Genomic DNA, 17142 nt, shown 5'->3' on the forward strand with positions numbered 1-17142 from the left:
AACCTAATAAAACGCAATCTTTTTTCTTAATGATGCGGTAAACAATTCAAGAATCTTGTTTAATAATCCGATTATACATGAGTGAACACATTTCAGTGCTGAAATTTTAAAGGCATCCACCAACAGCAAAAAAGAATGAAATGTTCATTAATAAAAATTGGATGTAAATAAAATCTTTAGATTGGGGTTTTGTTTTTGTTACTTCCTTTAGTATTGCACATCATATGAATTTCCTAACACTTTTATATAGTTTTAAGTTTTTTTATTTAAACAAACAAAAAAAAATTCTTTTTATTATCCTTTTCACTAAGCACATTCCCTGTGCGTGCATGAGCTGATACTCTAAAAATAATATGTTAATGAAGAGTCAGTGTGGTATAAAACAATGTGCCATGATAGAAGAAATAAATCACTAAATCAGGAGACAACATTATCTCAAACCCACGCCATGTTTGTCGATAATAATTTGTTTACTATGGACGATCAAGCTTTTACATCTTTTCAAATAGCTAAGTATCATAAAACTAAACCAGTTATGCTAGCCTTCATAGTTAGCTTGTTTTTGCTTTAACAAACACATAAAGTTCAGCCAAAATATGCACCATAAAATTAACTAACTAGCTATTCTAATCTTAAAGTTAAGTTATTTAAGTTATTACTTAAGTCACATGAAATGCATACACTTAGCTAGCTAGCTTTATTGTATGAGTCTATAGTGTTAGTCTGAGCAGCGCCACAGCTTCATCATTTAGAAAATTAGATTTCTCTCCAAAATTTAAAGGTTATAAATCCTCAAAAGCTTTATAGCTGCCTAACAATGTATACTCGTAGTTGACCTTGAATTCACCTAGAATAGATTTGGATTACATTTTCATCCAGGCAATGACAAAACCACTTTATCAGCATCAAGACATAGCCTGATATCATTTGCATACAAGTGAAGTCCTTATACAAATGAAAACCAGGCTGGTCCCATGTGATTACAGTCACGTCACATTTGCTTACATGGATCAAAATCCAGTTTGCATGAACAGGTGGAAGTCTGATTATGTAATAGTCCCCTTTTAGCTTGACAGCCTCTAAATTCATTCATTTTACATAACTTTCACACAAAAAGCCTTTTGCTAGCATTGATTAATGTAATTTTTTAAAATAGTCATCAGTTATTATTTACACAACTAACTGACCACAAGTTTTTAACTACATTTTAGGTAAAACTTTTTTTACTATTTTGGAAAATTGTAAAAGCGCTAGATACTACATACATTTTTACACTTTACTAGTGTTCAAATGTATGCTTTTTTTGTGTATTTTGTGCGATAGCTTATAGTACAGTATTCCAATGTTAAAATGTGAAGCTGTTCAGTAAAATAAATAAATAAATAAATAAATTCTTCTGTTTTAGGCCACATCCACTTCAGGTTTAAATCTGAGTAGATATACAATTATAGCCATATATTTGACACTTTGGACTACCGTAAGTGGATTAAAACTCCAGTACACCACTTAAAACTATACACAAAGAATGTCAGGATAAATCTGATAACTGGATATGGTAATACGTCTATCATTACTGACACTGCAGCTTATTAACCCCTTAAAATGTTATCCAATTAACCAGACATCAGAACTGACCTAATTCAATAACTACCTTTTCTTATTAATCAGTAAATCACAACTATCAGTTTGTTTATGTGTTTTTAATAAGCCCTAAAGTTTGTACCTGCTCAGCTTTTAACTAGAAACTGTTTTACTGTGACTAAGAAAATGCTATACACACCTTCTAATCCACGTCATGATTAAACCATGATAATGAATTATATGTCCTACAGGCATTCAAGGATGTGGCAGGCGTATCCAGTTAAGGTCTAGTGTTTACCTAGTGGTTATTAGTCACATCAGGGTGTTATGTGTAGCTGTCAAGATTATTAACGATTACCAGCTAAACAAATAAGACCTGCATCTCTATATTTATTTACAGCTTTCTGCAGTGAACTCTAACTTTCTCAAAATGATTCTAGATATTTTTACGTTACATTTAATATAGAAATAATTGTAAAAATCGACAAAAAAATGAAAAAATTCATTGTTAATATGGTCTTTTTTTTTGTGTAAAGAAATGTAACATTTAAAGACTGAGTCTCCAGTGTCGGGGCTAAAGTTTTAACATATATTTTGTAAAACTTTTTGACCAGTTGAATTTTTACTCATAATGAAGCTGTGTAACATCTTGTGTTTTTTTTGTTTTGTTTTTGTTTTGTTATATTTCTACAAGTCGTCACAATTACCATATTCACTATTAAAAAAAGATTAACGTTAAAAGTTGACACTGTGTAAAAATACCTTGTTTAGCTCAGCAGGGTAATTAGAAAATGTTCAGAAATACCTCTCACTCTCTGTGCAACTGTAACTCTACGGTTATAGTTATTTAGAATGTAATGCTTTAATTTCGAGTGCTGTACAAAACCTGTGTAGTTTAAACTTCTACTTGTGTAGTTTAAACTAATCAACCGTCTATTCGGACACACCATGGTATAAAATAAGTAATGACAGGAACAATCTTGTTTCTCCATGTTCTGAAACACAACTGTAAATGGATAAAAAGTGCATACATGATAATTAGAATCCTTTGATGCAGCTGTGAAGAATTAAAACCTTTCACACGACATACAGTACAATGCGTAATTACCAAACAAAATTTAATGACATGTAACAGATCAAAACTATCTTTTGGAATTGAATCTGCAAACATTCTTGTCAGACATCTGATAAAAGCACTTTATTTTCTTCTTCCTCATGTTTACCCGTAAGTATGAAGCATGACAAGATTCCTTCCTGTAGCTGTCTTGTCGATCAGTGTTGTTGACTTAAATACCTATACATTTTAAGCCATTCCTGTGTGCACATGGACATATATTTTCGCTCGTGACATCATCTAAAGGCTCACCTCTGGTTCTTTTCTGGATCCTCGAAGTAGGTGGGGGCGAGAGAGAAGTACTTGCCCATCTTATGCCAAAGATCAGACTGGGGAACCCAGCCGTTGTGTGCGTGGATGGCATGGTATTTTGCCATCTGCCTTGCAATGAGCCTAAAAGTAAAATAAAAAAAGCTACACATCAGCACATCATTTTATTTTCCAGCTAATTACATAATCAAACAGGATTTTTAGTGGTATTTATAACTAAAGGCTACTCATTCATCAAGTTTATTAGTTAACCTGAGAGGATTTCTGAGAGGATTTGTATTTGACATTAAAAATGTTTGTTAGTTTTACCGTCAGCGAATAAGCTATTAAGTTTACCAGAATGGATTTCTTTTTAGAGAACGTATAAATCTTGTACAAAAATTAAGCTAGTAAACAAAACAAAAAGCTAAGCTGACAGAATTTCTGAGAGGATTTGTAGTTTATATTAATGTTTGTCTTATTTAGTGCGAACTTAATTGAATAAATATACTTTTACTACCACCTACTACTCAAATCAAAATGAATGGACTGCCACAAAAACACACAAATACACACACAAATAAACACACAGTAACTGTGATTACATGTACAGTATTTATTATTATACAGACTGCAATGTCACTGTGTTCACTGTCTCACTGTCTTACGTTGTTCTTTGCACTAAATGTCAAGTGTATTTTCTGTCGTGCCCCAGACTTGCTTAGTTACTTTTTGTTTATTCAGGTTGTCGTATGGAGCAGCTTGGCCCTGATGGGAATGTGTACTGTGTACTGTACTGTATATGGTTGAAATGACAATAAATCCGACTTGACATGACTTGACTCGATTAAGGGTGGCAATCTAGCTAACAATAGCTAACCTGACAGGTCTTTTTTTGAGAGGAAATTTAAGCCCTATTCATAAATAGTCTATAGTGCTCATCACAGCTAATCCTTGCCAACAAGCTAAACAATATCTGAGCCAATTTAGAGATACATGCAAGCAGGAGGCAACGTGACAGTAATGCCAAGCCATATGTGGCTAGTAAGACATGATTTACCCAGACCAACTTTTCCCATGCTTCATTTTTAATTTCTTTATTTGTTCTGCCATTCAACGGTAGTAGAAACCAATTTTCAAAGTACCCCCGCACGCATATTAATATATATATTAATTAATATAATTTAGTGTGTGTATGTGTATATATATACACATATACACATATATATATATATATATATATATATATATATATATATATATATATATATATATATATATATATATAAAATTATAATTTTTACACAGGAATGTTTCATACAAATATATTAATAATATACAGTAAATGTATAAATATAAAATATAGCTATTTTTTAATTCACAGTTCTAAACATTTGCATCTGATTGGCTGTGCTCTTGGGCGTAGGCACACAACCATGTTTCTTGCATGTGCGTGCTACCATGGTGGACGTTACACATGTACAGCTAACGTGTGCAAGATTTTTTAAGGGCAGGCTGTTAATAGACATGAGATGGAATGATGCCATAGACAACTTTGGCAAGACATAAGGCATTTCCTCGTGTGTATGAGGCCTAGGACGGGAAGGCTGGAGGGGCTTGGCAAGGTCACGAGGCAGAAGAATCGTGTTACAGGGCTTGTGCCAGGCCGAAAAACTGAGTGGCAAACATGCAAAACGGTCGCAAGTCATCCATGGATCCTCACCTGAAAATAGTGGGGTTGCGGATATGCTCAGGTTCCAGAGCCACGCCCTGAAGGAACTCATAGCAGAGGCCATTGTTGAAGGTGCAGTAGAGACGAGGGGCACAGCGGTGCGCCTGCAGCACGCGAAAGCTTTTCACTTCGTTGTCACGGTCTACAAAAAGCTCCGTTTTGTTGCCATAGATGCGCACCAACACTACGTCCTGCAGTGCCCCACCCACGTAGCAGCCAATCAGCTTGTTGGTGATGCCATCTGTGAAAGTCTGCCAAAACAGGGAAAAGAATAAAGTGATGATTCATGTGACACTAAAGCAAGCATTTAGGTTTCGGTGGGGTTTGTTTTTATTGTCAATCCTCTATGCGTATTCCCTGTTTCAGCATGTACATATAAGAGGAATGAGGCTAAAAAGATCATGTAATACATAACGACAAACATCTGGCCATTGTGTGTATATTAGTATCAAATTATATAACGATAAAGTAAAGTATTTTAGTATACTCTTCCTAAGAGATCATAACACCTTTAATAGTTTTTATTCATTACAAACTATAAAGTCTACACTGTGCACATTCAATTTAAAAATTAGCTTTTTATAGTGTAAACAAGAAACATCCGGGAGTATAATTAGTTGATATTTTTGTACCCTGTCATGTATTTTTAAGAATACGCTAATAGTAAATTTCCAAAGCTGTGTTAGCCTGAAAATTCAGAACGCACCTTTCTGAAATTCTGTCACAATCCGTGATCATACCTAACACCACAACTATGCTTCTCCACCCAAATCACTGCAGGCACCTTTTCCTTTTCCAACACGCTGATGTACGGTCTTACTGTATAACAACTCCTCCCATGTCATGTCAACTGTTAATTCTTTTAAGTGCCCAAAAGCTTACAGTTTTTTTCTATATTTGACAAAGAGCTGGATGATAATAATATGCTAACAAGTTCCTGAGTACCATAATTATCAGCAACTAATCCTGTTTCTTACTTGTTTCATTTTTCAAAAGAAAAAAATGATTTCATGTGGTATTAATTGAACTAAATACAGAATCGGAATTCTGTCTAATGTTAAGAAAAATGTCGTTTAGCCATATTTCAATAATAATTGTTTTTAAAATCAATCAAGTTTTGCTAGAAACAGAACAACAGTTTATGTCGCCGATCTTGAAGATAAAACTGTAGCTGAGAACCAATATGGCAAAACTGATCGTGGGAGGGGGGAGGTGGTGTATATATGTAGAAACATATGATGTTACAGATTATGTGTTTGGTAACATTAATCACTTTTTACAATGCAGTGTTGTTATTATGCTATAAAATATTAATCCACTTGGAACATTTTTGGGAGTTGTATAATATTAGCCATGAATTGCCATTAGTCAAACACATCTCACTGAAACAATTTAGCAAATGATATTTGTGCATTTCCTTTAACAAACTATTTTTGTTTTGTTTTTTGAGAACTTTTAAAGACAAATTTTGTGGTGACTAATAGAGTTCGGCTGTAGTTTTCTGTCAGCTAATTCTAGATTAAAACTAGCAATCTATTTCTATAACTATTACATATTGTTGTCAGACGGCTAAATACAAATTAGTGAACAAAATCAACATGAGTCAGGGACTGAAATACAAGGAGCAATTTTTATATCTATGTCTTTGTTTTTTTATTCAAACAAACATGCTTTTAATTCCATTAGCGTGCTAATACGAAACATTTTACGGCCATTTCCATGGAGCCTGTGCAGAAACCTCTTTCCCTCCTGCACAGATCTCTAGTTTCAAAGTTATTAGTGTCATAAAACAGCCCAGAAATAAAAAATGCCTACTACACTAGTTGAGCACCTTTGATTTCTAACCGCTTATATACAGCCCTCATACAGCGTGAGCTATAAATAATCCCCCACATGAAACAACATGCAAGCAAATTCTTTTTCTTTTTTTTTATTCCTTTTTCCTTGTTGCCAAAAAAAAAAAAATTCATATTCACCCCTGGGCTTTTACACCTCTGTTCTAAAAATTTTACTTAGGAAATGAAAAAATGTATCATGATATAATGTAATGATTTAATCTCTATTGCTCTGACTTAATTGTCTAAAGATTACTTTATTTTTATTTTGTTGCATTTTCAACATAGTAGTTTTATTATTGTTTTGTTTAGTTTTTTCCTTTTTTTTTTTTGTAGCCGCACGTACCGGTCATCGGTGCATTGTCAATGTGTTAATGTGTTGTTTGCACACGTTTGCAGATGTGCACTTTATGTAATGTCTGGTTTATAGGGCTTATTTTTGAGTTACTTTTGTGTTATCTTGTGTTAATTTATATTGTTTGTGTAGTGCCTTGGCCCTGTAGAAACGTCGTTTCGTTTCACTGTGTATTGTACTGTATATGGTTGAAATGACAAAAAAAATGGCACTTGGCTTGAGTTGATACATGCAGGATACAGATATGAGAAGTGTTTTTGGTTATTTTGGGGGGGTTCATTTTATTAGTTTGTTTTAGTTCTGCACGATTAATCGTATCGCAATCGCAATGTCAGCTTGTGCGATTATATGACGGCAAATGTTGCGATTTATTGAAATAATTAAGTGCATGTGTTAAAACAAATACTTTCTGAGAAGTGTTTGCAGATATTCCTGACAAAACAAAAAAATAACCAGATAGTCTCGGTTTAGGCAGTGCACGTGTGGGGTCTGGTCACGTGACTTCCCGGTTTTTCGGACACTGAACTGTTAGCCAAAAAAATAGCTACCTCCGTTATATGGCGATATTTTAGCTTTAAGATCACCAACACTGAGCAGAGAGAAACTGTGCAAGATTTGTTTAATTAAAGTTGCTTATTTGGCAACTTTGGTTGGAAGAAAGAAACAGAGCTTTCTTTTACTTTTCATTCTATTTTGCCCCGCTGTTTTCCTTTTCCTCGAACTCATGACGAGACACACCCACTCGCGGTAACACACATCTTTCCTCTACGCCAAACTCAACTCGCGCACACTCGCGGATTAGCGTGCCTTCACCTGGCATCCTCCGCATTCCCACACACATTCCCATACACATCGTCAGCTCTGCCTAATATCTCTCTCTCTTTCCGGTGTCTGTTACATCCTGTGTAAACATGGCTGTTTGGAACCCTGGGCAACATTCCATTAAAAAAAGGTTAAACACATTTAATAATGATTGCAAAATTGCCTGAATTCAAGTATGTAAACTTAAACTGTATCTTAAACCTCAGCAGAAAAACAGGTAAATAATTGAAATGCGCAGCGGCAGGGCATTCTTTGTATGTTTCAATAAAATGTTTGAAATATTTTATTTATGATAAAAATGTATGTTATTATTAAATTCAGCTGTACCTTTCTGTCAGCTAATTCTAGATTAAAACTAGCAATCTATTTCTATAACTATTACATATTGTTGTCAGACGGCTAAATACAAATTAGTGAACAAAATCAACATGAGTCAGGGACTGAAATACAAGGAGCAATTTTTATATCTATGTCTTTGTTTTTTTATTCAAACAAACATGCTTTTAATTCCATTAGCGTGCTAATACGAAACATTTTACGGCCATTTCCATGGAGCCTGTGCAGAAACCTCTTTCCCTCCTGCACAGATCTCTAGTTTCAAAGTTATTAGTGTCATAAAACAGCCCAGAAATAAAAAATGCCTACTACACTAGTTGAGCACCTTTGATTTCTAACCGCTTATATACAGCCCTCATACAGCGTGAGCTATAAATAATCCCCCACATGAAACAACATGCAAGCAAATTCTTTTTCTTTTTTTTTATTCCTTTTTCCTTGTTGCCAAAAAAAAAAAAATTCATATTCACCCCTGGGCTTTTACACCTCTGTTCTAAAAATTTTACTTAGGAAATGAAAAAATGTATCATGATATAATGTAATGATTTAATCTCTATTGCTCTGACTTAATTGTCTAAAGATTACTTTATTTTTATTTTGTTGCATTTTCAACATAGTAGTTTTATTATTGTTTTGTTTAGTTTTTCCTTTTTTTTTGTAGCCGCACGTACCGGTCATCGGTGCATTGTCAATGTGTTAATGTGTTGTTTGCACACGTTTGCAGATGTGCACTTTATGTAATGTCTGGTTTATAGGGCTTATTTTTCGAGTTACTTTTGTGTTATCTTGTGTTAATTTATATTGTTTGTGTAGTGCCTTGGCCCTGTAGAAACGTCGTTTCGTTTCACTGTGTATTGTACTGTATATGGTTGAAATGACAAAAAAAATGGCACTTGGCTTGAGTTGATACATGCAGGATACAGATATGAGAAGTGTTTTTGGTTATTTTGGGGGGGTTCATTTTATTAGTTTGTTTTAGTTCTGCACGATTAATCGTATCGCAATCGCAATGTCAGCTTGTGCGATTATATGACGGCAAATGTTGCGATTTATTGAAATAATTAAGTGCATGTGTTAAAACAAATACTTTCTGAGAAGTGTTTGCAGATATTCCTGACAAAACAAAAAAATAACCAGATAGTCTCGGTTTAGGCAGTGCACGTGTGGGGTCTGGTCACGTGACTTCCCGGTTTTTCGGACACTGAACTGTTAGCCAAAAAAATAGCTACCTCCGTTATATGGCGATATTTTAGCTTTAAGATCACCAACACTGAGCAGAGAGAGAAACTGTGCAAGATTTGTTTAATTAAAGTTGCTTATTTGGCAACTTTGGTTGGAAGAAAGAAACAGAGCTTTCTTTTACTTTTCATTCTATTTTGCCCCGCTGTTTTCCTTTTCCTCGAACTCATGACGAGACACACCCACTGCGGTAACACACATCTTTCCTCTACGCCAAACTCAACTCGCGCACACTCGCGGATTAGCGTGCCTTCACCTGGCATCCTCCGCATTCCCACACACATTCCCATACACATCGTCAGCTCTGCCTAATATCTCTCTCTCTTTCCGGTGTCTGTTACATCCTGTGTAAACATGGCTGTTTGGAACCCTGGGCAACATTCCATTAAAAAAAGGTTAAACACATTTAATAATGATTGCAAAATTGCCTGAATTCAAGTATGTAAACTTAAACTGTATCTTAAACCTCAGCAGAAAAACAGGTAAATAATTGAAATGCGCAGCGGCAGGGCATTCTTTGTATGTTTCGATAAAATGTTTGAAATATTTTATTTATGATAAAAATGTATGTTATTATTAAATTCAGCTGTACCTTTGAGAAAAGATTAATGCAAATGTTAAAATGATTCTTTTTGAAAACCTTTACAGTTTTACAAATACACTTTTCAGCATTATCACTAATCTGTGTGTAATTTTCTTGATAACCAATCAACTCATGGACTCATGATACTATTTATTATATTGCAATCGCATATTGTAATATTGACCCCAATAATCGCAACATGAATTTTTCCCGAATCGTGCAGCACAAGTATGGGGTTTTTTGGCGTTTTGGAGACTAGCAATGTGTGCTTTAGGTCAAGGATACTGCAAAGACACAACAAAAAGGTCACACACAGTCAGTTTTTGTGTTTAAGCGAGAAAAAAAAGAGTGAGAAAAAGAGAGATAGCAAGAGAAAAAAGAGAAATGCGAAGAAAGACCACAATCATTAACGCTAAAATGAATGTGTGAATCTGTGTGGTGCATTAGAGTTCACTAGCTCATCCTTAGTAGCCACCTGGTCAGGATCACTGTTACTATTTCTACTTTATCTTTTAAAATAAACCAACTAGGTATTAGTTACAATGCAGGCTAGCGCAAAAACATTTATATTTACTTATATATAGTTATAAATCATAAATGAACCATTATATACATTATAAGAGAAAATGCTTTACAGTTTACAGAAGTGCTTATAATGCATTTCTTAAATTGTTAAGAAATTGTGTTATTTATAACCTCTTAAAACACCAATACCACCACTAGTTTAGCAGTTGTTGAGCACTGTCTCGGGTAACCTGAGTAATTCGAATACAAAAAATCATCTCTGCAAATTCGATTCATATAGAAGTCCGTTTCCACCAAATAAAACGAAAAAAGTTTGACATTTTTCTCGCAATTCTGACTTTTTTTTAGCCAATCTGGCAGTTTCACCCCTCTTACACATTGAAAATTAAATGGGCTACAATCAATAGAATCGCATGATATCAAACTGAGCCTCTGATCCCTGAAGAGAACTCTGTCTAGCAATCAGCTCTGGAGGAGACGGAACAAGACATGAAGCAGAGGAGCCTCGTTTATACACCAACAGCTTCAAACTTCAGGCCGACAACATGGTTACTGGTGGAAGCACCAGAAATGTCGGATGTTTACGATAAATAAAGTCAAGAAAACATTGGAAGTCAGAACTGGACAAACCTTTTTTTTTTTGTGGTAGGAACATGCTTCCACAGGTTTCCGGCCAAATAAAACGACAAAGTTTGCGATAATTTTAAACTAAAACATAAAAAAACCCACCGTACAGTGCGTTTACTTCTTTAAAATGCCATTTAAATGCACTACATTTGTTTAGTTTTTATAGATATAGAAATTTCAGCTATAAAATTTACATTTTTAAAAAAAAAGGAAACCAATTACTTGTTCGTTTTAACAGACCCGTTTTTTTATCCCTTGGATATTTCGTATTACTCTTTAATAAAGAAAAAATTTCTTATCCGATTACTCGATTAAACGCAGTAAAGATCATTAGAATACTTGATTACTAAAATAATCGATAGCTACAGCCCTACTTTTGATGCTAGCGATACACAATGCATAATAAAGCCAGCTGTAACAATGTCGGTAATGAATTATTAACGTGTTCTGAAACGATTATCGTATGTCCATGGTTCATTATATTAAAAAATATTCACACACCATGCTAACATTTGCTAATTTGGTTCACTGACACATCCTTAGTACCCACCTGGTCAGGGTCACCACAACTAGTTTTTGTTTAGTTTTTTAATAAATCAAATAAATGTTGTTTTTAGTAGCTGAATATTAATTTGTTAAGTCACATATTTTAGTAGTCAAACATTCACATTAATGTGAATTATTTAAGAAATTAACAGCTTAAACGTGTCTTTATATAAAAAAAAATAAATAAAAATAGCTATAAAAGATGTCGTGTAGCATTTGTGCTAGTTCCACAATGTTAGTTTAACATTGGAGGAATAATGTAAAATTAGCACTTCGTTTATCTACTGGAAGTAATCAAATGATTTAGATTATTCCCTGTTCACGATTAAACAACTGGAATTACATATCAGGAGTTTGTTTCCAATAAAAAGAAATATAAAAGCTGTATTTACAGCTGGGACTGCAACCTTTATTTCCATTCCAGTAAATTGTACACAGGCGTCACGTGATCAGCGAACTTCCAATAATAATAAAAGTTAGATTGGATAGTAATAATTAAACTATCAGTATTTTAACGTTTCAATGATTCTGCACTGCGACTTTCGGTCTCACCACAACCACTTCTCCTTTTTCTCTTTTTTCGCAGTCTAAAAGTAACCAACATGCACACATTCCTTTTTCTTTAATAACCCCCAGATTCATGAACTAAATTTTTTTTTTTTTTGGGGTTAATCTCTAACGATGTAATTTCATTGCAGGAAGAAATATTTGAATGTGTTCCAGGAAGTGAAGTGCTGAAGGTCAAAAAAAGAAAAAAAAAAAGAAATTGTTATAATGTGATATATTCAGTCACTGTTTAGTTGTCATGACCTGATGTTTTGAGTTTTGCATCTGAGTACATGTGATTGAGCGTTAGGGTTTTAAAAACATAAATGTAGTTTATGAGTTTGTGTGTGTATAGTTATTATGCATAGTTTGGTTTGAACTGCGCTGCGGTTTCACACTACCAAACCAAGCTGACTGACACGTGTGTGTGTGTGTGTGTGTGTGTGTGTGTGTGTGTGTGTGTGTGTGTCTGTGAGCATTTTGTTTCCCTTACAACTTGACCTTGCTGACAAAAAAGCAACACTGTACAAGTAGTTCTGTATAACAGCACCGGGATTAACAAAGAGATAAAAGTTACCTAATTATCTATTTGTGTCGCTTGTGATGTCACTCCACCCTCGCTTGTGTATTTTCTCCTAAATTCACATCAACTAAAAATAAAAGAGGCGTGTTCTGTTAGTCATTGAGTCATACACACTGATCCTCATTGTCTGCTTTTCTAAACTGAATCTGGAAAATTCCCATCCCTAATCATGTGCACTATCAGGAGATCCTGCGAAGCCGAAGTGGAACGACAGGAATTTTATTTTCGTACCATGGTTTGGCATGTGCTGACAGAGCGCTGTGCATGGAAGGAAATAAAGACTAAAACAACCTGACATGCGTGTGCTACGCCCCCTGTGCACATTGGACACACGGAAGTTTGATGGCGCCGCCTTCTTAACTTCCACAGGGAAGCAGGACGTTCCCTGGTGTTTGGGAACAAAACACTGCTTTATTACGAAAAAGGATTGAGTGTGGGCCCGATTTATTTATTTATTTTGTACTTTTTATTTGTTCTTGCTGAATATAACACCTTTTATGTGGTTGTGTGATGAGCAGGTAAAGCTTTAAAGCTTCAAAGATGCACTCAGTGTCATTTCAAGTCATGGATCTGAGACCCTGGAGCATATTCCATACAAAAGGAAAGAAACCAGGGCGAAACCAAGAGTTGAACCTGTTTAACTAAAAAGCAGTGAGAAGTGTCTGGTCTCCATAGTGCTTGAAAAGCCAAGACGATAAAACCAGCAGAAACCTGAGCTGTAAAAAGTTCAGGCGCTGAACAGCACAAACTGAACTCAAGCGACTGGTTTAAGTTTCCCTGTCTTTTCACAAACACACACACACACACACACACACACACACACACACACACACACACACAAAACGCAACTTAACGCTCTCGCCTCGACCCGACCCGCGTTTGTCTTCCAAATAACAGGGAAATAAGCATCACGTGAACGTCTCCGTCATGGTTAACACATTTTACCAAAGCGACAAAGAAATAGGGAATTAAAAAAGATTGGACCAAAGTTGTGAGAATTAAAGTACCAGCTCATCACCATGCAGACCAAAAAAAAAGAGAAGTAATTCAGCTGTGTTCGTGTGACATTATTCGACCGAAAACAAGTAACCACACAAAAATAAACTAATAAATTCCAATAAATACATATTTGTATAATCTCTTCATTCTGGCTGCATTTAGTGCCTGTTTTTCCTAAACATTATTATGATATGTTTATTTTATTGTTTGCTTTTTAGTATGTTCAAGCAAATATATAAAAATTATTTATGCTCATTTTGGGTTGCTTTGAAATTCTTTTAAAAAAGATATATATAATATATATAATTATATAATATATAATTTGTATTTCTGGAATTTTCATGTTTTATTTTTCAGAACTATACCCACAAAAATAAGACAATAAACTTAAAAATAGTACAATATAATTGATATAGTAAAACTTATATAACATATGTTTTATTACATGTATGTTTATATTTCTGAATTATTTAAGCAAATATCTTGTTTTTTGTGCATTTCATGTTGCTTCTATATCTACTGTAGTACTTTTCTGAAAATTATATGCAGTATAATGAAGTCTACATTAGATAGATAGATAGATAGATAGATAGATAGATAGATAGATAGATAGATAGATAGATAGATAGATAGATAGATAGATAGATAGATAGATAGATAGATAGATAGATCATGATTGTTCTTAACTTTCCAATGACTGATCACATTTTGTTTTCCTGAGTCCAGTCACAGTTCACTATTATTCCCAGGAACCAATCACTGACCACAATCATTCTTAGTGTCCAGTGACTGAGCAAAATTGTTTTTAACATCCAGTCACTGATCCCGATTGTTATTAATGTCAGAAACAGACATTTGTGCCATCTAAAACACAGTCTCATATTAACCCATGTAGCTTTTCAAAGCAGCGTCACGTGATTTTAGCACGCGACTCCACATTCTTGTCCTCTTCCGAGTCCAATGTGACATGGCTAAAAATAAAAAAGACAGACATCTTTTTTTGTAATCTATATACATTAATGTACCATCCAACCTGTTTGTCCTACCAGTGGAGAGGTGATGATTAGGTCCTGTGATTTAGCACTTTTTGAAGAGAAACCGGCCTGCCGTCTGTCGTCATACAGCCAAAGCAGCTCCAACTTTTTGCGCGGAATGTCACACACGTACATCGCAACGTTTGTGTGGGTGGAAATATTTACATATCTATTGATTCTTTAAATAAAAACATACCAAAAAAATGGTCATACCAGATGTTTTGTGCGCTAAAATTGGACATATGGAGAAACAACTGTGCATGAAAGTTAATCATTGGACACATAAAGTCTGTTTAGCACTCGCGCTTGTTAACGTTTAAACCTTTATACCTAACAAGTATTTAAGTGCTATGTGCATAGGGGTCATAGAGAGACAATGACAAACTTTGTAGCTAGATTTATTGACATTTAAGAATCTTTTGCTGTCTTTACATAAGTAAATGACATTAGCAACATTTCCCGGCTTATGTAACTACTGCTGGTTGTAAGAGATGAAAGAGCAGGTTCACTCAATTCATCTTCTGTGTAAAACCAATGGTCAATGACTCATCGCGATTGTTCGCAACGTCCAATCGCGCATCACCTTTATGTCAAACAAATGATCGCTGATCACCATCATTCTCAATGTCCAATCACAAATCACCAGCTCACCATTATTTCCAACAACCAATCACTACCATAAAATCCAGTCACTGATCACTAAAGAACAATCATTGTTTACAAACGTTCGCAACATTCAATCATGGGTCGCCATCGTTTCCAACAAAGAGATCGCTGATCGTTCTCAACGTCCAATCACAGACCACCATTCCTCCCAACGTCTAATAACTGATCGCAATCATTTTCAGCGCTAAATCGCTGATGACCGTCATGGTATTTTGCAAAATGGCGATTATTGAGTGTGGGATGTCAACAAAATGACTGAAGAACATTATCAAAAGGATATTTTTTTTATATTTTAGTCACTTTTATCCACTGGGGTGAGCACTATGGTTTATACTTCAAGAGTCCAAGAGTGGCAGCTGAGTGTCTGATTCAAACTCACAACCTTCTGATCAGTATAGACAACCAAACTGGGGAGCATCCATTGTGGTCAGAGCTCTAGATATCAGAATTTCTACGTTTACACGTTTTATTGCGCATTCTTGAAAATGCACATTTCCTGCAAATGTATCCATTTTTAAAAGACGCAATCAGCAACATGTGAAGAACATAAACCTGGTGGTCAGGTGTAGTGTGTTTTCTTAAAGTGTCGCGTTTTGTTTCAATTGATTTGAATGATTTTATTCGGAATTCGCGGAAGTCGGTCGCAGTCGCACCACCGAATGTTCGATCCGCTTAAGGAAATCCGCATCATCGAGCTTCAACTGCGTGCGTGTGATGAAGGCTGAAGGTCCTGAGATCATTCTAACATTCTTTCGGGGGCGATTAATAATTTATAAGAGTAGAAATACACCTTAGAATTAAATGTCGGGAATTCAAACAGATTTCTTTCTTCTTTTTTTTTTATCGGATGACACGTGAAGGCAGACAAACCTCACTCTGTAGCTCCCCCACCCACACACATCCCTCCAATCATCACTCAGCCTGCTTCCTGGAGCTTGATACAATATGACACATCGAATATTTAGCTCATATATCCCGTATATCCTGAAATATCCTGAATTTCTTGAAAGTCGGGGAGCGCGCATTGGCGCAGTGACGCAGCTTCTACAGTGCGCGCTCGGGGGATGGGGAGGGGGGGATTGGGGGCATTCATAGGGGGTTTATTGCTCCTTATGCGTTATTAAGAGAATAGAGAGTGCATGAAAGACGGGCGGGAGAACCCAATCGAGCAGATCATTACCTTCATTTTGACCTCGGACGGTTTCCAGTGAGGTCTGAGCGCCTTAATGAGCTGCAGAGCTACTGGTCTGTAGTCGTTCTCGTCCACGGTCACGTCCAGTTTTTGCACGACTGGCGCACCTTCGGGGACGTGGATGTAGTTCGCCATGGGCTTGGAATGGAGTCGGGAGAAGAAGAAGAAGAGAGAGAAAAAAAAAACGCGCTCTTGGAAAATCGCTAAAGCTCTGCTGCAACGGGTTGCGCAAAAATGAACTGCGTCGTTCCCCGGGAGCGGAATTTATAAAGCTGGTCAATGTGCTGGTGGTAAAGCAGCTCGGGCTACGCCTTCTCTTCCACTCCCCTCCGCCCCTATAGAAGAAGAACCGCGCAGTGCATGCTGGGCCATGTGTGACTCATCATCGTTACATCAGTTCAATTGGTAAAGCATGGGCAGAACCCTCTCTCAATCCACTTATTCACCCAGTCTTGGCCGATAAACCGATACGGCGATACAGTACCAATCGATACCAATATCCGATACTAAGACTCTCAAGTCTCAAAGAAAAAAAACACATTTCCTGCATATTATAATTTACTATCAGTACATCTGCA

At 35.7% G+C, this 17142-nt stretch overlaps 1 protein-coding gene across 1 annotated transcript in view; it reads right to left on the minus strand.

The window, feature by feature from the left end:
- etnk1 (ethanolamine kinase 1) overlaps positions 1–16903 on the minus strand; it is a 28506-nt gene extending 11603 nt beyond the window's left edge. The window contains exons 1-3 of the mRNA XM_046872927.1: positions 16553–16903; positions 4668–4927; positions 2948–3088 (exon numbers count right to left, since the gene is read on the minus strand). Of these exons, the coding sequence (XP_046728883.1) occupies positions 2948–3088; positions 4668–4927; positions 16553–16699 (548 nt within the window). The 5' untranslated portion in view covers positions 16700–16903. The remainder of the gene's footprint in view (positions 1–2947; positions 3089–4667; positions 4928–16552) is intronic.
- Positions 16904–17142: the final 239 nt, after the last annotated feature.

The sequence above is a fragment of the Silurus meridionalis genome, chromosome 18 (genome assembly GCF_014805685.1).
Source record: "Silurus meridionalis isolate SWU-2019-XX chromosome 18, ASM1480568v1, whole genome shotgun sequence".
Taxonomy (NCBI): Eukaryota; Metazoa; Chordata; class Actinopteri; order Siluriformes; family Siluridae; genus Silurus; species Silurus meridionalis.